General features: G+C 34.9%; 7 protein-coding genes and 1 long non-coding RNA gene across 11 annotated transcripts in view; 6 read left to right on the top strand and 2 right to left on the bottom strand.

The window, feature by feature from the left end:
- Positions 1-21,212, top strand: part of LOC108455731 (glutathione S-transferase L3-like) — an 83,323-nt gene that overhangs the window by 58,994 nt on the left and 3,117 nt on the right. The window lies entirely within an intron of this gene.
- LOC108456911 (protein CANDIDATE G-PROTEIN COUPLED RECEPTOR 7-like) lies at positions 91-1,988 on the top strand. The gene has a single exon (XM_017755647.2). The coding sequence runs from the start codon at positions 347-349 to the stop codon at positions 1,661-1,663; it is 1,317 nt and encodes a 438-aa protein (XP_017611136.1). The 5' UTR covers positions 91-346; the 3' UTR covers positions 1,664-1,988.
- Positions 5,188-6,003, bottom strand: LOC108456407 (uncharacterized). The gene has a single exon (XM_017754998.2). It carries the CDS (start codon positions 5,686-5,688, stop codon positions 5,266-5,268), a length of 423 nt encoding a protein of 140 aa, XP_017610487.1. The 5' UTR covers positions 5,689-6,003; the 3' UTR covers positions 5,188-5,265.
- On the top strand, positions 6,284-7,403 carry LOC128280873 (uncharacterized). Its single transcript, XR_008271068.1, has 2 exons — positions 6,284-7,019; positions 7,108-7,403. It is a non-coding gene; the product is annotated as an uncharacterized LOC128280873 (long non-coding RNA).
- Positions 7,620-10,401, top strand: LOC108454591 (pentatricopeptide repeat-containing protein At2g37310). Its single transcript, XM_017753096.2, has one exon. It carries the CDS (start codon positions 8,230-8,232, stop codon positions 10,222-10,224), a length of 1,995 nt encoding a protein of 664 aa, XP_017608585.1. The 5' UTR covers positions 7,620-8,229; the 3' UTR covers positions 10,225-10,401.
- On the top strand, positions 11,777-13,271 carry LOC108456008 (uncharacterized). Its single transcript, XM_017754599.2, has 4 exons — positions 11,777-12,084; positions 12,272-12,389; positions 12,467-12,849; positions 12,933-13,271. The coding sequence occupies exons 1-4, from the start codon at positions 12,023-12,025 to the stop codon at positions 13,219-13,221; spliced, it is 852 nt and encodes a 283-aa protein (XP_017610088.1). The 5' UTR covers positions 11,777-12,022; the 3' UTR covers positions 13,222-13,271.
- Positions 14,034-16,848, top strand: LOC108454796 (probable protein phosphatase 2C 38). 3 transcript variants are annotated; one of them, XM_053019493.1, is made up of 5 exons: positions 14,034-14,980; positions 15,063-15,518; positions 15,776-15,960; positions 16,043-16,279; positions 16,367-16,848. In XM_053019493.1, the coding sequence occupies exons 2-5, from the start codon at positions 15,239-15,241 to the stop codon at positions 16,595-16,597; spliced, it is 933 nt and encodes a 310-aa protein (XP_052875453.1). In that variant the 5' UTR covers positions 14,034-14,980; positions 15,063-15,238; the 3' UTR covers positions 16,598-16,848. The 3 variants fall into 3 exon arrangements, with proteins under 3 accessions (XP_052875453.1, XP_017608862.1, XP_052875452.1); XM_017753373.2 differs by having other exon boundaries at positions 14,036-14,980; positions 15,593-15,960; XM_053019492.1 differs by having other exon boundaries at positions 14,036-14,980; positions 15,102-15,518; positions 15,593-15,960.
- LOC108454230 (protein MODIFIER OF SNC1 11) lies at positions 17,719-21,061 on the bottom strand. Of its 2 annotated transcripts, none has more exons than XM_017752619.2 (6): positions 20,549-21,061; positions 19,870-19,950; positions 19,667-19,795; positions 19,490-19,553; positions 19,345-19,385; positions 17,719-19,232 (listed from the first exon to the last, which is right to left on the bottom strand). In XM_017752619.2, exons 1-4 carry the CDS (start codon positions 20,845-20,847, stop codon positions 19,517-19,519), a joined length of 546 nt encoding a protein of 181 aa, XP_017608108.1. In that variant the 5' UTR covers positions 20,848-21,061; the 3' UTR covers positions 17,719-19,232; positions 19,345-19,385; positions 19,490-19,516. The 2 variants fall into 2 exon arrangements, with proteins under 2 accessions (XP_017608108.1, XP_017608109.1); XM_017752620.2 differs by having other exon boundaries at positions 19,313-19,385.

The raw sequence follows: 21,212 nt of genomic DNA on the forward strand, positions 1-21,212 counted from the left end.
AAATCAAAATGATAATTTAACTATAGCAAAAGGACGGAAAGAGATATTGAGCCTAAAATAAAAATGGGTTGGACCATTTTCAGGCAACGCATTGATTTTTGAACCCATTAAGTTGGACTGACCCAACTCGCCAATGTCCATCGAACATGGAGACCTATTTTACGATCTGGATTTCTCTGATAGATCATAAAAGCATCACAAAAAGGAAAACAATCTAAGATCCCAAGCAAAACCCGATATCCTTAACCTTTTAAATTCATTCATTCATTCACTTCCTCTAGTTTCGTTTCCGTCCAACGTAACTACCACGCCGACCGTCGTAACCACCGCCGTAAATTCTCCCAAAATGGCGAAACTACCCTTACAGATCCTCCTCCTCTTCCTCCTTTCCCTCATTTCCTCCTCCACCGCAGAGATCAAAACCCTAACCATCACCTCCGACTCTCGCCCCATGATCCTCTTCGAGAAATTCGGCTTCACCCACTCCGGTCACATCGCCATCTCCGTCTCCTCCGTCTCGGTCACTTCCTCCGCCAATGCCCCCAATCCCGACGCTTCCCGCCTCGGCTTCTTCCTCTTATCCGAGGAAGCTCTCCTCCAAGTCCTCCTCGAGATTCAACAGAATCCTCACTTTTGCGTCCTCGATTCTCGCTACATCCAGCATCTCTTCACCTTCGGCGACCTCTCCCCACCTCCCCTCTCGCGTTTCAACCACACTTACCCTGTTTCTTCACCCAATGAATACTCTCTCTTTTTCGCCAATTGCGCCCCCGAAACCCGCGTTTCGATGAACGTCCGAACGGAGACCTACAATCTTGAACGCGACGGTTCCAAAGATTACCTCTCCGCTGGTCTAACCCACCTCCCTTCCCTTTACACCTTCTTCTCCATCCTCTACTTAGTCTTCTTGGGTTGTTGGATCTACGTTTGTTATACCAACAAACGATCCATGCACCGGATCCATTTATTGATGAGCGGTCTGCTTTTATTTAAAGCTTTGAATCTGATCTGCGCTGCCGAAGATAAGCATTACGTTAAGGTTACCGGAACTCCTCACGGCTGGGATGTTTTATTCTACATTTTTCAATTTATTCGTGTCGTTTTGCTTTTCACCGTCATCATTTTGATCGGCACCGGTTGGTCCTTTTTGAAACCATTTTTACAAGAAAGGGAAAAGAAGGTTTTGATGATCGTGATCCCGCTTCAAGTTTTAGCTAATGTTGCTTCGATCGTGATCGGGGAAACTGGGCCTTTTATTAAAGATTGGGTGACATGGAATCAGTTGTTTTTGCTGGTCGATATCATCTGCTGTTGCGCTATTATTTTCCCAATTGTTTGGTCGATCCGTTCATTGAGAGAAACTTCGAAGACTGATGGGAAGGCTGCAAGGAATTTGGCGAAGTTGACCCTGTTTAGGCAGTTTTACATTGTGGTGATTGGGTATTTGTATTTCACAAGAATTGTGGTGTTTGCTTTGAGGACGATTGCAGCTTACAAGTATCAATGGGTTAGTAATGCCGCCGAGGAGACCGCGAATTTGGCGTTTTATTTGGTTATGTTTTACATGTTTAGGCCGGTGGAGAAAAATGAGTACTTTATTCTTGACGAGGAAGATGAAGAGGCTGCTGAAATCGCTCTCAGAGATGAAGAATTCGAGCTTTGAGAAAACCCCTCCGGCCGCTGAAAAGAGAACTCATATAAGGGTACTTTGGATTTTTACTTTTGATGCAAATTGGGGTTAGTTTTGAGGTTTGTTCTTAGTGAATTTTACGAATACAAGTTGCTGCATACAACTGTCGCTGCTCTTCTCTTTACTGCTTTTATTATGTTTAACTTGTTGCTAAAATTTGAATATGTTTCGATTAGTTACTGTATTTCTCTTTAATGTTCTTATTATGTTTTAACTTGTTGCTAAAATTTGAATATGTTTCTGTATTTCTGCCTACTGCGTAATGAACTTCTCTCAGAAGGTTGAATTTAGAAACAAAGAGTTTTAAGCTTTTTCCGTTCTGCAATTTTACGCCTTTAGGTGATAGAATACTTGTATCTTCTGCATTAAATGAAACATTATGTCGAAAATGATTGATTGTCTTGATACTGGATGATCATGGCTTGAGGTGGTTTTCACCACCCAGACAATGCAAAATTTTAAAGTTCTCTATGGGGATTTTTTTTCCCTTTATATTATTATTTTGGGTTTAGGGTTGTTGGGGGATCGAACTTGAGATTGGTTTCAACCGATGAACACAAGTCTTGTGTCCCATGTGGTTTAATCAACTGGGAGTAAGATCTTTGATTATTGTTAGTCAGTGTTTGGAGTACATTTTGGGCGATACCTGCAAGTCAATTGGCTTAACGTTTTGTTATTTCAATTCTTGTCTTATTACCATTATGTATTTCCAATTTGAATGGCAAAGCCTTGCGTTTGTTCTTTCTTATTGGTAGATTTACTGTTTAGTGGTCAAGTTGAATTTATTTATCAGCAAGTCAATTTAACTTACATTTTGTTGTTTCAACTTTTGTCTTTTGTCTTTATCTATTTCCAATTGGTCTTCACAGCAATTTGAATGCCAATGCCTAGTGTTTGTCCTTTCCTATTGGTAGACTGGTTAGTGCTCAAGTTCAATGTATGTGTTATTGTGGTGAGTAATGATATTGTTAATTTCCCAAACGCAAAGTCAGAAAATCTTGTCAAAATGCTATAGCTGTTAGTTCTCAGCCTTGGTGTGATGAATTTCTTCCTCGTTTATGATCTACCTATACTTTTCCATAATCTTCTAAGTTGGAACACTATTCTACAGTGCTTAGCTGTAAAAACACTTTTTAGATAAAAAATTGTGCTAAACAAGTTGCTTTTGGTTGAAATTTTTAACTTTTTAAGAGTAATTTTGAAAAGTCTTCTGAAAAGGAGAAGTAAAAATTTTTAGTTTTGCCTCTCCTAAAACACTTTAGTTTAAAATCATTAATTAAAAATTTTTAAATACTAATTATAAATATTTAATGGTTATATTTAAATATTTAAAATATAGTTTATATATTTTAATTAAATTTTATAAATAATTAATATTTATTGCTTTAAAATATTTAAAATTTATATTTCATATATTAAAATTTTAATAACAAGTTATATTAATTTTTTTATATTTTTATTAAAATATAATAATATTAACTAATTTAAATATTATTTAAATGTATATATTAAAATAAATATTTTATTTCTCAAAATACTTTTCAAAAGTATTTTTTCACGGCATTTTCAATTTTAAAAACATTACCAAATTAGCATTAAGTTGCATTTATTTGTTTCTTTTGTGCCTATTTTAGGCAGAATGATAAATCATCAGTTGCATATATATAAATAAAAGATTTGCAGTATTTAATCACGTTTGCCCTTTCCCTTTATGGTGGTTGTTTCTGCCTTAATCGTGTTATCTTCATATACTATTTCACTTGTATTTACACTCCAGTGTATCATGTACAGAGGCAACTAATACATCTAGAAACACAATATAAAAAAAGTATAATGACTTTTTGGCTCTCCAATTTTATATAAAAATTTTATTTTAGTCTTTCTTTAATTCTTTAATTTTTAATTTTTTAGCCCTTAAATTTGTCTTTTTGTTATATCACTCTAAAATAAATGGAATTTTTTTTTTGAAATTTTGTTGACATTTCATTAGGAGTAAACATCCGATCGAATCGAGTCAAATCAAAACTAGTGAAATATTTTGAGTTGATGAGTTTTATTTTGTCATCCTATCGAGTGAAATGAAATTCGAGTTGAATCGAATATGATAATAATAAAAATAAGATATTTTAATATGATAAATTTGAATCATTAATTAATTTATTTTGGTCTTAAAATTATTATTTTAGAAAATGTTTAAAATTTTAACTTTGTTTATATATTCTTTAGAATTTTATTTTAAAAAATATAAATTTTGGAATTTTTATAAATATTTTGAACTTTTGAAATTTTTTGTTGAGAGAGATCAATTTGATTATTTTCAAAATTAACAGGGACCAAATGGATATTTATACTAATCTGTTATTTGAATTGTAAAATTTAACTTGACTCAAACTCGAAACTTGAATAACTCGATTCAGTTAACTCGAAATTCAAATTTTTTTTTATTTTTCGAATCGAGTTGAGTTTTACTCACCTTTACGTATATGCCAACATTTAATTAATTTTAAATTTTAAAAATACAAAATTATAAAACTATTTTTAAAAATAAAAATCATTAAAATTATTAAAATTATACAAAAATGTTTTTAGTATTTTTATATTATATATTAATTAAATGTTGACGTGTTATTTATATGATAATTCACATGTATGTCACGTCAATAAAATTAAGCCACATTAAGTTTTCTATCAATTTTAAGATGATTTGATAATATATATATATATATATATATATATATATATATATAAATTTAAAGATTAAAAGAGATAAAAATTAAATAAAAGGTTGAAATGAATTTTGATAAAATTGGAAAATTTAAAGAGGAAATTATGATGTAAAGAAAAAGGTTTTCCTCTTACCGTATATATAATTATTTACTGAAGACAACTGTAAACCTAGGATTCTAAATGAATACTGCAATTTATAAATAGTTTTGAATTATTATTATTATTTTTTTTCTTGCCATGAATGAATAGGATTTTGAGGTTAGGCACATTTATATTTACTAACAAACTTATTTAAATAAAAATATTTAAAGTTTATTTAAAATTTTTAATTATTTAATTGGTGTATACTTAATAATAATATAATATTATTATTGTTCATGTGTTTGGTTTATTTATTTATAATGTAATTAAAAATATTTATTTTTGATTATTTTATTTTAAAAACAAGAAATAAGTTTATTTATTAACTATGAATAAATTTTAAAATTTTCATGTACATATTTAATTATATGTTTATAGATATAGTTGAGCAAACACGAACAAATATAATCTTAAATGAATGAATCCTTAATTTTATTAAGAATTTGAAGATTTAGCATAGGGTTGTTGTAATTTTCAAGTTTAATCAATCTTAGAAAACTTAACTCGATTATATTGATATCACATGCCTCAAGTATTTGCTCATTACAAGCTTAAGGGTGGGTGATGAAAATGGAAATGGTTTTTAGTAGAAATTAGGATGCAATCTAATTTTTTAATTGAAAAACATGTTTGTATGAATCAAGTATAAACTACCCATTCAGTCATGCTTTGAAGATTTTGAACAAATTAAATAAACCAACAAAAAATCAGAAGAAAACAGTCTTTTGATCCACAACATCAACACTAGCAGAGCAAGACAGTAACCTATTGAAAAACCTAAACAATGCTACCTTCACTTTCCTCCATACCAAACACCTGCTTCTAATACGTCTCTTCTGCTTGTATCTCCTCTTCCTTTGACAGACTTTCTCCTTAACCCTCCCCAAGCATTTCACAGTCTTCTCAGGCACAGTTTCTTTCCTTGAGAACCTATAGCTCCTCAGATACATCTGCCTGCATGAGATACTGTCAACAACTCTACCACCATGCAAGGACCCTGATGAGCTCCTTGACCTCACGAACTCCGCATCTGACTCTGGCCACTTGTAAAGATTCACATAAGTTGCCCTCACAGGCAACCCAGGGTCTCTGGCATCATTCAAGCAATTAGAGATGCAAATCGAACTCATTTCTTCAAAAAGATTTTCTTTTGCTTTTTGGAATGTGGGTAAGTTTTGATCAGAATTTATGAACAGGGGGTTTTTTCGCTTTGGAATTGCAAATTTTAGCAAAGCTTATATTGCAAGAAAAGGCTAACAAAAATGAAAAGAAAGAAAGTGGAGGAAAGCAGAGGGAGATGATGGGGGGGAATTGGGGTTGGTTCCAAGTGGAATTTATGCATGCCTATATGCTATGATTTAACATAATTACAGCAGCAATGAAAGGCTTCTTTTTGGCAATGGCGTGCTGTTAGGCAAAGAGTGGATATGCTACTGCTGTTTATTTTATTGACCGAAAATGAGCCGCCGTTAAGTAGATTTAAGGTTGGAGTCAGGAGTTTCCAAGCATTTGTCAATAGGGAAAAAAAAAAAACATTTAAGCAATTCACAATGAATTTTGGTCCTACCAGATCCACATATCCGCATTTGTTCTAACCTGAAAATTTAGACATGTTAATTCTACTTTATAATTGTTTTTACATATATTTATATTATATTTTAGCTGTATTTATAAAAGAAAAAATAAAACACAATTAGGCAGTCAGATATTCATATGGTTGAGGGTTTTTGATGTTGATGGTTAGAATCAACCTAATTCTCTCTGTTCCGTATTCATAGCGGCAATAACTTGTTGGGTCACACTTCTTCCCTAATTAAGGTCTCGACATTCATTCTTTCCATCTCGATGGTTGACTTGTAGTCCCAAGAAGGGACTCAACATCGCCATTTATAGGAAACTCCTACGGGTGTGGTGGTTCGGCCTAAGCAAGAGAGTTTGAATCTATTTGATTTGGAGTTGTTTTATGTTCCAATTTTTCACTTTATGTTTCGTGTTGTTTTCTCTTTTATTTTCTCTTTTTTTTTTAATATTTTGTGTTAGTAATTTTCTAATTCAGTTTGCTCACATATTAATGTAAGTATGCATAGGTTACCATCAATTAACCATAGTCTACATGAGCATTACGTGGTGGAAAATGAAATTAATTAGACTAATTTTAATTCATGAAATTAGTATGAGGTAACGTTAATTAAATCATATTAATTATTTTAATAATTAAAATATGATAGTGGGAAACAACTGCGACTTACGGCCATTACAAAGACCAGGAAGTAATCCGGGAACAGTCCTGCAATGAATGCCACTATTTAACTCCCGCCCAGAAAGTACCGCACGCTGCGAGGAAGTAGAAGAGGAACCCAGAGACTCCTCCGGAAAGGCCGATTGCCCAGAAGGTTATAAGACAGAAGCTGAGGGAAAGAACGATTAATGCTGGGATTGAGATGAAAGAGCGAACGAGAACGTATGAAGAACGTCGATAAGCATTGTAAGCAGTTTCCCTCACGAAAATAAATCTTTCTTTGATGAACTCTACGGTTTCCGTTGTGCAGGTGAAGCAACTGGTGCTTATGGAAATTGCTAAGCATCCTAATCTACCTTGGGCTCCTCTTGGGGGAATCATCAACCTGCCAAAACATGGTGCCTAGTACAAGTCTGGTGATGATTATCATCGCTAACCGGAGTTTATTACTAGCCTTTTGAGGGAGGGTGAATCTACCAGGGATGACCTAGAGAAGCAGTTGGCCCGACCCGACTCGCTTAAAATTTTAAGGGAAAACTACTATAAAGGTCACTAAACTATCAATAAGTTTTCGTTTTGGTCAATTAATTTTAAAAAGTTACAAAATGATCACTGAATTATTCGAAATTTTTTATTAAACTCATTAACCGGTTAGCGAGCTCTAAGTAATGATTTGACGATTGATATGGGGGATCAATACTCATGGATGAGTAAAATAACATATTTAGATTCAAGTCGATCTGATGATTAATATCCGAGATAAAAAAGAAATTATTTTTATATTAGTTTATAAAGAAATTATTTATATTTTAATAGGGTGTTTAAAATGCTGAACAAAATAAAGAAAATTTGATGTAAATACAAATTCTGACTGTGATTAATGAAGAAACACTATGATAAGTGCCAAGGCTTTGATCATACTAAAGTTGAGTGCATCAATACATTAAAGAAAGTGTTACAGAGTTAAAAAAATTCTTGAAGCAGTTTAAAAGAAGACTAAGAGCAGCTGAACAAATATGTTGCCCTTATCTTCCACAATCGTCATTGTTAATTCTTTTAAAAAAGCATGCCAACGATTCTCAAAACAATAACCCGCTAATAATGAGATGATTGATTGTGAAGTCAAACATCCATTTTGTCAAACAGGTTTCATCTTGGGTTCCTTCCAAATTCCCGTCATTCACCAGACCCTTTACCCTGACTGAAATTCACCATCTTCCTTATTTAAACAGTACAAGAGTGTTGCAATTTGGGTTTAAGTGAGGCATCCCAGTAATGAGAACAGCGTCATGTCATATGGTGTTCTTCAGCCTTTTCAGGCACCACCTGAAAACGACGTCTTTTTGAGGTCTTTCTAGTACGGCTGGGATTCGGTGTTGTTCTCCCTTTGCTCGATGAGGAAGCAGATGAATGAGCAAAAGCAAAGAAATGAATGAGGACCGCAAATTCATTGTTAAGCAAACTTCAGTGGCCGCCGACCAAACTCCATGAATCACTCCGAACTTTAAACCCATCCAATTCCAATTTCAATTATGGTGCGTACGGTCACCTTATCCAACACTTCACCAACCATCACCTCCCTCGCCAAGCCAAGCAACTCCATGCGCGCATCGTTCTGTCTTCAGTCACTCCCGATAACTTCCTTGCTTCGAAACTAATTTCTTTTTACTCAAAAACCAATGGCCTTCTCCAAGCTCACCATTTGTTCGACCAAATTCCCCAAAAAAATACCTTCTCTTTTAACGCCTTGCTCATCGCCTATTGCCAACATAACAAGTTTGCTGACACTTTGAGGTTGTTTTCAAGTTTCCGCGACGTTATTAGGCTGGATAATTTTACCATTACGTGCTTATTAAAGGCGCTAGCAGGTTCATTTTGTGAGGAAGGGGTGGCTAAGGAGGTCCATTGCTTTGTTTTGCGAGGTGGGTACAATGAGGATATTTTTGTTTGTAATGGGTTGATCACCTACTATTCAAAATGCATGGAATTCGGCTTGGCGAGAAAAGTGTTTGATAAAATGGGTGAAAGAGATATTGTGTCATGGAATTCGATGATTTCAGGGTATTCACAAGGAGGGTTTTACGATGAATGCAAGGCTTTGTATAGAGAAATGGTGGATACTTCAGAATTTAAGCCTAATGCGGTAACTCTACTTAGTGTTTTGCAAGCGTGTGGACAATCCAATGATCTTCTTCTTGGAATGGAAATTCATCGGTTTATCATTGAGAATTCTATCGAGACGGACATTTTGATTTGTAATGCTTTGATTGCATTATACGCAAAATGTGGGAGTTTGGATTATGCTAATGAGTTGTTTGAGGGTATGAGTGATCAAGATGAAGTTACTTATGGCTCACTTATTTATGGTTGTATGTTTCATGGGTTCATTGACAAAGCTATGGAGCTTTTCCGCCAATTGAAACACCCAGGTTTGAGTACATGGAATTCTGTGATTTCAGGATTGTTTCAGAACAAACAGTATGATGGGGTTTTGGATTTAGTTTGGGAAATGCAGGCATGTGGTCTTAGACCCAATGCTGTGACACTATCAAGCATTCTTCCCACTTTCTCATATTTTTCGAACCTGAAAGGAGGGAAAGAGATACATGCTTATGCTGTTAGAAACAATTATGAGAGCAACATCTATGTTGCGACTGCCCTTATTGATACTTATGCGAAGGTGGGGTTTCTACGTGGGGCACAACGGGTTTTTGATCAATCAAAATGTAGGAGCTTGATTATTTGGACAGCAATAATTGCAGCATATGCTTCCCATGGAGATGTTGATGCAGCTCTAGGTTATTTTCATGAGATGCTTTATAATGGAATTCAGCCAGATCCTGTCACATTCACTGCATTGCTCTCTGCTTGTGCTCATTCAGGAGTGGTAGATGAAGCTCAGAGGATCTTTGATGCCATGCTCGTAGACTATGGCATTCCACCCTCAGTTGAGCATTATGCCTGTATGGTAGGGGTCCTAAGCCGAGCAGGGAGACTCTCAGAAGCCACAGAGTTTATTTCTAAAATGCCAATTGAACCAAGTGCTAAGGTTTGGGGTGCATTGCTACATGGGGCTTCAGTTTGTGGTGATGTTGAACTTGGGAGGTTGATTTGTGATCATTTGTTTGAGATAGAGCCTGAGAACACTGGAAATTACATCATCATGGCAAACCTATATTCACAAGCTGGTAGATGGAAAGAAGCTGATATGATCCGGGAAAAAATGATGAACGTTGGGTTAAAGAAGATCTCAGGCACTAGTTGGATTGAAACTAGTGTAGGCTTACAAAACTTTATTGCGAAGGACAGATCAAGTGAAAGAATTGAAGAAATATACAGTCTGCTAGAAGGGTTGCTTGGTTTGATGAAGGAAGAAGGGTATACTTTGCATGATAAATTTGATGAGGAGAGTGTTTATGATCATTGAATACTGATCAACATAATCGCCGCAACCTTCTCAAGGATTTAAATGCACCCTTGAGGCTTTAAAGTAAAAATGATTGCTAAAGATGTTGAGGACATCGGATCCTTAATGCATTTCTCTTTTAATTCTACCAGAAATTGTTACTTTATGGCTAAAATGAAGAGACACTTTCGAATTAAATACTGTCACATGAAACTTTTCTGTTTTCTCTCTGGTGCAAATTTCACTTGTGGACTTGGCCAGAGCATTATTTTAAAACAATTTTAGCATTTATTCATCACATCCGGCAGACATGGAAGTTGGATCATCTTCATTTCTTTGCGTAGTTGAGTTTGCTTTTCTTAATTATGCTAGTCGAGAACCTCTGCTTGCACCCGGAAATTTCTATTATGAAAATAATAGTATTTCAAGTGTTACTCTTATGTACGAGTCATTGAGTAGGTAAAATGATAACATCCAAGTTTTTGTCTGTACTAGTGTTTCCATGACAGTTTGTCTGTAAATGGTGATAACTGACCCTGATGAGCCCACAAGCTTAGCTTGCATTTGCAACATAACAGACAATAGGATGGAGCTTGGGGAAATGGGTCAAGCCTTTCCATTTCCCCTTCTGCTTGCTTTGTTGCATATCGAAGTTAGAAGAGATAATGAAAAGAAATAGGGTGTCAAAGATGTTTGAAATGTACATAATTGATGACAAAATGGCTATATTGTCATTTTCCGGCCATTCCATTAAAATTCCAAGGCACCAACATCCCCCTTTTGGCTCCACATATATGATAACGCAAAACCTCTCAATGCAATAAATGCTCAATCAATCTATACGATTAGCAGCAAATCATAATCAAATCTCACTTAATTCGTGTCATTAAAGCATGACTTCTTATTAAGAGTCAAAAGCCACAACAATGAGCATCTTTCAGTTCCTACTTTACCACAGTTTCAAAAAGAACCAAAAACAGTGGTCCACTTACCGTTTGGCTATTCATCTTCACCACAATTGGGTTTTGTTTGAGTGAAGTGAAAGCCAATTTTCCCATACTATACTATCATGCAATCATGTAATTATCCCTTGTATAACTTTTGGTGATTTTATGTATTAGAAAAAAAATTATATTAATCATTTCCTACTTAATTAACTTGTCACCAGGGCTTTAGTCTACTATATTTTTAAAGATTACAATATTTCAAAACTATATTCATGAAAAAGAAACTAACAGAATTCAGAAAAATGGGTCTTAAGTAAAAGAAAAAAGTAAAAATGAAACAAGAAATGCTACTACATGCCTCTGCATCCATCTATGATCCTGATGATAAATGAAACTGACATTTCTTTCTACTGATAGGGTTGAATCAGCTTGTTTTTATCAATTTGGAAGCATACCAAATAAAATATGAAGAACTGAAACAAAATCAAATAAATAATTAAATACAATGAAAATTTATGTGGAAGGATGAATATGCAAAACATGATGATTTGGTTTGTGATCATGATGTTTTTGTTGGAAAAAGATAAGATGAAGAAATGTAAATTTTACTATTACCCGGTTATAATGGTCTTAACCAGCTCCTACATTAGATTAGTGGATGTCAAAAAAGTTTATTTGATTGATACATGTCAAAATCTCAGCAACTGAGACGATAAACACTTGATTGCTTTGCTCTCATTCTTCCAATCCTTATTTTGTATTAACCCCAATTTGCAGAAATGTCATAAACTTGTGGCAGTGAAGCGAAAACAGTGGCCAAATGTTGTATTCTTGAAGAATGATAATGACATTTAAGCCACCTGGAACGGATAATGAGTCCAAGCCTTCTACCTTGGATTTCCAACACTTTTAGCTGCCCGAGGATCTTCTGTTTGTGAGTAACCCCCCATTGATTACAGGCCACGGTTTACTTTGCTTCCATTTCTTTTTTTTTTTTTTTTTTACAAGCTGCAAGGTGAGTAAGCTCTGATCTACTGTATTATGGTAACTGAAGTATAGCTAAGATTTTGAGTGTCTCTGCTTCATAATGTGATTTGGTTGTTTTTGTATTGTCCACTCAGTGAAAAGATGGAAAGAGATGAAGGATTGAGGACTTTAGTGTGCTTGAGAGGAAGGCTTCTTGCAGAGAGACAAGCTTCAAAGACTGCAAAAGAAGATGCTGAACTTATGGGAAATAAGGTTAGGTCTTCTTTTATCAATTTAAATGTTAAAAGGAAAAACGATGTGAAGTTTCTGTTTGTTCTACTGGAATGCAGGTAATAGAACTTGAGAAAAAACTCAAAGAAGAGACCAAACTAATGAACAAAGCTGAGAAGAGGCTCAAACTGTTGAGGAAGAAGCTTGAGTCCCTCAAGTTAGTGCCTAGTTTGGAAGAATCAGAGCACTCTGCAGCAGTTTCTTGTGTTTCATCCACAAGCAGTTCAGGTACCAAAAACCCGGAAAGAACAGCTTCCAAGTCTCAAAATGCAGTTCCAGGAATTTTAAAAAATATGGAGGAAAATGCATCAGACACCACTACATCTATACCAAGCTTTAAAATTTCTTTCAGCAGAGAAAATTCTTTTTCTTCACGTGAAAACTCCAGTTTTAAATCAAGCTCAGTCCATGAAGATCCAAAGGTTGATGACACAAGGACGAGGTATTTCTCCACATTTTATCCTACTGACTTTGCTTAAGTATATATATATATATTATTTGATCACTTTTCACCATTCATTTCAGCTCTTCAAGCCTGAAAGCTTCAACAATGGAGATTGATATGAATGGAAGAAATGAGAAGTATGAGGATGATGATTATGTTGATAACTCATTGGCACTGGTTCCTCTAATCCTACCAGAAACAAAGGTGGCCTCTCAGATAAAGGTAGTGAGCAGAAGTATAGGTGAAGTTCTTGATACACTAAGGCAAGCCAAGGGAAGAATTCAGAGCTCAATGGAAAGAAGACAAATGAATAAGGGTAGGGCCATCTTGAATTCATGCAAAGTAAACAGTAATTATTATGGCATTTAGATAAATAAAACACAAAGTGACAGATGTTCTCTCGCGCATTGAAACATAAATGGGGGACATAATAGCGCTTGTATTTAAATTTGTGCCTTAATCAAATCGTTTAGTTGGTACTAAGTTTTAGTATAGCATGTGATGTGGGGATGTCATGTGACCCTCCATTGACTAGGGTCCCAAACCTTACCCACTTGCACTTTAGGTTGGTTTGAGTTTGAATAGCAACTCAGCGTCTTATCTGAGTTTCTGTTTATTCTGTACGCTTGTCTTCAATGTACCGACAGTGTATATGTTAGTGAATCATATTAAATTACACACTATCAATAAACTAATTAATAATTTTAAAAATAAATGTAATTATTATAGTTTTAGGAGTTTGTATTCAGGTATGATGTTGCATTATTTTCTTTCAGTTTAGAAGTGTGTTGGTGTTTAGGGTTCGTCCTAATCCTTTTAAATTTTAATAAAAATATTATTGAGATAAATTTAATAAAAATTAAAACTTAATCGTGCATAGATTACTAATAATAATTTAATAGTTTTGTTTTTTCATTTGGAGATAGTTTATCTTCTTATAAAATTTTAATGCTAAATGCTAAAAAAATTCTCAAACCATTATTTTACATAGTTTTTAAACTAGATTTTTAACAAGAAAAATAACATTAAACTAAAGCCTTAAACTACTAAAAGAATGAGATAAATGGAAGGAGAAATCCATGTGAAGATTACCCTCCAACCTACTTTAATAAATAAATAAATAAGTAATAAAATAATGTGACATTATTGTATATCCTGACTACTGGATAGTACAAGAAATTGATTTTAAGTTATTTTGTAGCCATTCAGCCATTAATGTTATGTACAGTAAGATTAGGGTGTTCATGGTTGTGAATGGTCCTGGAAGTCAGGTGGGAGGTGAGCCAAATTCAACTGATCGGTGTCCAACAAGTAGCTCAACGTATAACAGCTTCTCAATGCATGTACCAAATAAATATCAGTCAATCCAACACCAGAGAAATGGACCCCTTCTCCCAGCTGTTTAATTTTTTTTTTTTTTACACTCCAAAAGATTGCAATCCTTCACATTCATCAATCCAAACCCAGAAAATGGAGTCAATGAAAGCTTGGTAATGAAAAGGAATCCTATCCTTTTCTTCTTTTATAGATATTCTTTAACAGTAGTAAGAAATGAACTACTGATGGAGAATTTGCAGAATAATATGAGTGAATTTCCGTTCATGATTTGCCCCTTCAACTCTAATGCTTGTTAATGCGTGCAGGAAAGGGACAAGTAATAAAAATAGGCATGAAGTTAGTAGTGTGTAATACAAAATATCAAAGTATAGAGTAGTGTTGGGTTATTGCAAGTAAAAAAGGAACTTAAAATCTCAGCCATGCAATAATAATAGTACACAGCTTTAGGACAAGCAAAGAACATAGAAATACACCAAGAAGCTAAAAAACAAGGAAGGGAACAAAGAAAGAAACAATGTCAGAAATCTCTTTATTATTATTATTATTATTTCTCATCCATCTTGGATCTCCTCTGACAACAAAACCCAAGATCTTCTTCTGACATAAAATTCCAAAATCCTTTTTTTTTTTCTCTTATCCAGTTGCTTCTTTTTCTTTTTCTTTTTTCTATCACTTTGATCCCAGACCAAACTCTGTCTCCACCAAATCCCAAGGTGCTTTTCCAGCTAAGTCTGTTGCTCAAACACGCCACACAGTGAAGGTGCCAAAAGCGATTTAACTCAGATTCAAGGTACACGCCCACCACTACCTCTCCATATTCTCTGAACTCACATAAAACTAATGCTTTCTTGTCTCTAATACGCACTTAGCAGTTGAGTAAGCCCATACCCAACTTTGCTCCTTTGTCTCAGACTTGTCATCTACTCAGATAAATGCTGTCTTCTATTTCTTTGGTTATATACTTCCACCTACTGGGATTCTAGTATATTGTAGACCAAACAAAAAACTTGACCCCAGATTGAATCTTGGTCTTCCTGCTTACTCAAAAATGGTTAAATCCTGTTGGAATCCATCGGCTGAGGGTGATTCTGGTGGGCGTGTTGATGGTTTGTTGTGGTGTAAAGATCTGGGGCAACATATGTATGGCGAATTTTCCATGGCCGTGATTCAAGCTAATAGTATGTTGGAGGATCAAAGCCAAATCGAATCAGGGCCGTTGAGTTCGACTACTTCCGGTCCTTACGGGACTTTCATCGGTGTTTATGATGGACATGGTGGAACTGAAGCTTCCCGCTACGTCAATGACAACCTTTTCAGCAATCTTAAGTGTAAGTTTCCACTTAAAACTTTGCTAGTCTTTAGTATTTAGCCAAATGCTTATTTTACAGCCCTTGATGTGCAGCATTTGCATCTGAGCATCAAGAAATATCAGCAGATGTTCTGAGAAAAGCTTTCTCAACAACAGAAGAGAACTTTCTTTCGCTTGTGAGGAAAGAATGGCATGTAAAGCCACATGTGGCGTCTGTGGGATCTTGTTGTTTGATAGGGATTATCTGCAATGGACTGCTATATATTGCTAATGCAGGTGATTCCAGAGTGGTGTTAGGCAGATCAGGAAGAGGAACAAAGCAAGCTAAAGCAATGCAATTATCCGTAGAGCATAATGCAAGTATAGAGACTGTAAGAGAAGAGCTTCGGTCATTGCATCCCAATGATCCACATATCGTTGTGATGAAACACAGAGTTTGGCGTGTCAAGGGCTTGATACAGGTTTACGTTCTATTCTTTTTTCATTAAGGAAACTGAACTGGAAGTGAATTCAATTGTGGATTCTTTTTTTAATGTTTTGTAGATTTCAAGGTGCATTGGTGATGCGTATCTAAAGAAGGCAGAGTTCAACAAAGAGCCTCTTTTACCTAAATTTAGACTGCCTGAACCCTTCCAAAAGCCGATCCTTAGTGCTGAGCCATCAGTGTTGGTACACAAACTACAACCAGATGATCAGTTTCTCATATTTGCTTCTGATGGTCTGTGGGAGCACATTAGCAACCAGGAGGCTGTAAAGATTGTTCAGACTAGTCCGCGAAATGTAAGTTTCCAGAGACAGCAGAGAGGGAGTTGTCAAAAAGGAAATGGTTGAGCATGTTTGGGACACTTATAAATTTACATGATGCAGGGAATTGCGAGGAGACTTATCAAAGCTGCACTCAAGGAAGCAGCAAAAAAGAGAGAAATGAGGTACTCAGACCTGAGAAAGATTGATAGAGGGGTGAGGAGGCATTTTCATGATGATATCACAGTCGTGGTTGTGTTTATAGATCCCAACTTGATCAATGGGGGCTCCTCCTCCTACTTTCCATTATCGATAAAAGGTGGACGACTAGCTGCTGGTGCCGGTGTCCCATAGCCGGCAAAGATTGGAGCAAAATTTCTAAAAATTTATCCTCCATGGCCATGCTTAAAGAAGCAGAGGCAACAACTTTCTTTAGCATTCCCATCAAGGGTAATAGTATAGTATAGTTTGAGACTGGTTATTGCCAGAGAAACTTAGGATCATGAGACTGCAAGATAATCTGTAGATATGATTTCCATGTAATTTAATAGTTGATTGTTTGCTCTCCTTCAAAATGCAACTTTCTTTGCCACCATTGCCGATAACATCTCTCATTCACTTATGTTTCTTAAGTCTTGACACCCATATTCGGATATCAGAAAAATGTCCTATTGCATTTCGATCATCTTTTTAAAAAATAAGCTAATTACTTGATACGCACCGAATGAATTGTTAGAAGTAAATATATATTCGATTATGAGTTCAATGCCATGATACCAGTTCTCTTGGCAGTCAGGAAGACAACCCTAAAGATCTAAAGTAAATTTAGGTAAGGCATGAAAAGAAAGATTCCTTTTAGATAATCATAAATTAAAAAAATTTAAACAAAAATAAATTTAACTCCTACCTTTCATTTATTTTTTTTGTCAATTTAACTTCAATTTTTAGTTAAATTTGATATTAATTTTCTTTAAAAATTTGAATTACTTTTTTAACAAAATATTAAGTAAAATGTTAATTTTTAACAATTTTAACATAATCACACATGACAACCGACATACAATTCATATTAACATGACACTAAATATTTTATATACCATATATTAACATACCATATATTAACATGACACTAAATATTTTATATACCACGTCAACAAATAATCTAAAATAAATAAAATTTTAAAAATTAATACAAATTAAAAGAATACATGTGATTTGTGTCTAGTTAAAAATATCAAAATTGATGTCAAATTGAAGACCAAACTTGAGTAAAGTAAATAAAAGTCACATTGACATTAAGCTTTTTTCTTTAAAAGCAAGCAGTAAATTCTTTAAATGCCCTATTGACCTTCATCAATTCCACCATTGAAACAAATCCATCTTCCAAACATCCAGTTGACACGTATTTCTTTTTTTTTTTTTATCATTCTTACTTTCAATCCTCCTTTCTCTTAGCCTCACTTACCAAGAAATACTTAAAAAAAAAAATCAATTGAGGATTATGAACAAAGAAATGAGAAAACAAATGTCTACAAAAATATTAGATATTCGAATTCCCCCAATCATTTTAACTGGTCCTCCATACAGAAATATCCAACCGAAATTTCAAGGAAGCTAGTCGTTGTGAACAGAACACTTGAATTTTAGTTCAAAAAGAAAACATAAAATATTACACGACTAAACAAAAAACTGAGAAAACATTAAACAGCCTTCACTCCAAGCATATAATTACCTTGCACATCAGCGAACCCACCTGGTGATACCAAGGGAAGCTAGCAATCACCTATATTGTTCACTTATCTCAAATACAAACCAGAAATATCAGATATTTTGAAGTAGATGGCTCAGCAAAAGTTTTATCTTTTGGATCAAATATGTAATCATCCACTGAAAATATTCTCCATAGGCAATTTTCACGTTATAAGACCTCCTAGATTGCAGCATCTCTCACAATCAAGTGCTGAACAGCAGTAGTATTGTAACCCCCCCCCCCCCCCCAACAACATTAAACTGTTTATTTTACGACAAGATACTGGTAATTGGTTATGTTGACTAAATGCTATTTGAAACATGAGTATGGTGACACAGTAGCAGAGATATGAATACAAACATGCAAACAGATGCATGTAAGCCTGCAAACAAACACATCACCAACATGCACATGAACATTAAAAGGTCATATTTCTTTTTCCTTTTTATAACAAGGAACAATGTCAAATCTATTTAAAAGGAACAAAATTAACAAGACTACAGTAAGAGATAAAGAGAACAAACAATTTAAACAAGAGCAAACTCAATTATCAATCTAAATACAAAAGTAGAAGCTATCAATGCTTGCTCGGATCAAAGGCATCTATGAACTATGATTACCATTTGTCCTACAGCCACACAAACAACACACACCAAAAAAGAAAAACAACAATATATTTAAAAATCAAAGTTAAGAATAGAAATTCCTCTTGCATATTTAGCTAGAAAGTCCAAGGATTCCTATAAAGCATATGTCTGTATATATATATATTGCTATTATAACCCAGGGTAAGAAGTCAGACTCGATATGAATTACAATACTACTGCTGCCTTACACTTGATCGTATGACGCAACATAGAGGAGTATAAGCAGCTGCCATAATCTTACCATAAAAAAGACATCAATTGATATTTTAATAGGAAACTACTTACCACCCAATACTTCGTCAATTAAATTATCGAAAAGGAAAAGTTAAAAAAAAATAAAAATTTGGCCATTACTTCAGAGTTTCTAATGCTCTTTGTAAGATTTGAGACAGGTTAACACTACAGGTGGTTGCTAATTCCTCTAGGTCTCACCAAGTGAATAGAAACCAAAGCTGTGCCAAACTGCCAAAAGAAGCCTCTTCACTGCAGTGGAATTGATATGAAGGAATACTGCATCTAAGAATTCCTCAGTTGGAAAGAAAGCATTGTAAGGAAGCCACTGAGGGAATCAAAAACTGTTAAAACATTAAACCTGACAAGGAAAAAAGAAAAAGATAAATGTTAAAGACAGGTAATTGATAATAATAATATGACATAGCTGTATATACATACAAGATTAAAGCAATGCAAATCTCCAACAATACCATCTATGTAGTCCACCAGCCTTTCCAGCAATAGGAACCTCCTGAAGGAAAGAGTATATACAAATCAGTATCCCAGACAGCACCTTTAAAATACCTTATATTCTCCATCAAAGAAGTATGTCAAAAACAATTAACAAGGCCTTACTGGTTCAATATTTCCATTGCCATTCACCTAAGATAAAGTAGTAGAAGAAGAAGGATTCGAAAACCTGGAAGGACCGAAAATTTTTTTTCAAGCATAAACCTTTTAAATAAGGATCTCTGAAGGCAAATTACAAATCAGTGAAAATGTAGGGAACAGTCCTTTAGCAGTGGAACAGACCTGATAGCCCGTAATTTTCTTTTTTCTTCTTCAACTGAATCAGGTTTGGAATATGGTGCAAATCTAGCAAGACGAGCTTTCTTCTTTGCATCCTCATCAGTAGCTGTAGTGGATGCAGCAATTCCAAACCTGTGAAACCAGGAAATAAAAATACACTCTGCAAGCGATAGTATAACAAGGAAAAGATAGTATGGAATAAAAACCTCTCTGCTCTAGCCTTCCTCTTCAGCTCCTCCAATTGCTTAGATTCTTCCGATCCCTTTGAGCTGGGTGCAGTGCCAAACCTTCAAAGTTATTGGCCAACAATCAGTAAGTTACAAAGACAAGCCAAAAGTCAATAAACAGAGTTCAACATCCACAACTGCACCTTCACCATCAAGAAAAACCCTTATAGTACAAATAGAATAAAGAGTCATAGAATTTATCTCTAATTAAGTACAAATATATATCTACGGTAATATTTAACTAGTCCTGACAAACATTCCCAGGCTCCAATCTAAACATGCAGCCATGCTTAGCAAGGCCAGTACGTCAGATTATGATGGGTTACACTCATCATTTGAGAACTAATGTAAAAATTGGTTAAAACTTAAATTTAAGACAATAATTTAGAAAATTATGAGCTGTTAAGAGATTCTAAATAATGTAGTTAGAGAAAGTAAACTAGAGAACATATTCAAGAGCATTACCCTATGCATCTCAGCACATCTAGAATAAAAAAAGTGCATTCAAAGAAATTATGAGAATAGTCATTTTCAGAAATAAATCAATCTCTTCTCTTCAGAAATTCTCACCAACCAAAAAGGGGGGGGGGGGAAAGCATGAACACCAGATAAATCCTAAATATCACCCCAATGAAAAGGGAAAAATAAAAGAAGTTACCTTTCGGCCCTAGAATTACGCTTTTCTTGCTCAGATAACTGGATGGGCAGGCCGAATCGCTCAGCTCGTCGAATCTTCTTCTGGGTATCGTCGGCGGGACAGCTTCTTTCCCCAGCGGCCAAGCCCACAGCATTCCCAGTGGTCTTCAAACCCTCGCCCTCCTTTACAGAAACTTCAGCATCGGAAAGTGTTGAAGCGCTAGGAGGATCTGACTTATCCATAGAAGGTGAGGCAGCGTCCAGGGTCTTCTTAGGGTTTTCTTCTGCCGACGAATAGGCGGTGGTGGTGGTGGATGCCATCGGAGCAGTAGTAGGGTTGCGTGAAGAAAACGAGGCTAAGAGCGGTGTCTTTTTCTTAAAAGTCGCTGGATACTTTTGGAAGGAAGAAATATTAATATATCATTCTTCTCGAATGGGAAGCGCTAAGATATTTTTTGCTTAATTTATTACGATATTCCTTGGGATGACGTTTGTTTGATTGGTGAAAGCACTAATTTTCCGGCCCTGCTTTTTGAAAAACAATAATCTAAACCCCTTCTCATGTCAATTACCCAATTTTATACACTATCTAATTAATATTAGTAAACTATATATTTTTATGATTTAAATCACACTTTCAGCCTGATTTAAATATTTTAATTATTAAATTATAAAAATTTATTACA

Source organism: Gossypium arboreum, chromosome 9 (genome assembly GCF_025698485.1).
Source record: "Gossypium arboreum isolate Shixiya-1 chromosome 9, ASM2569848v2, whole genome shotgun sequence".
NCBI classification, from domain to species: Eukaryota; Viridiplantae; Streptophyta; class Magnoliopsida; order Malvales; family Malvaceae; genus Gossypium; species Gossypium arboreum.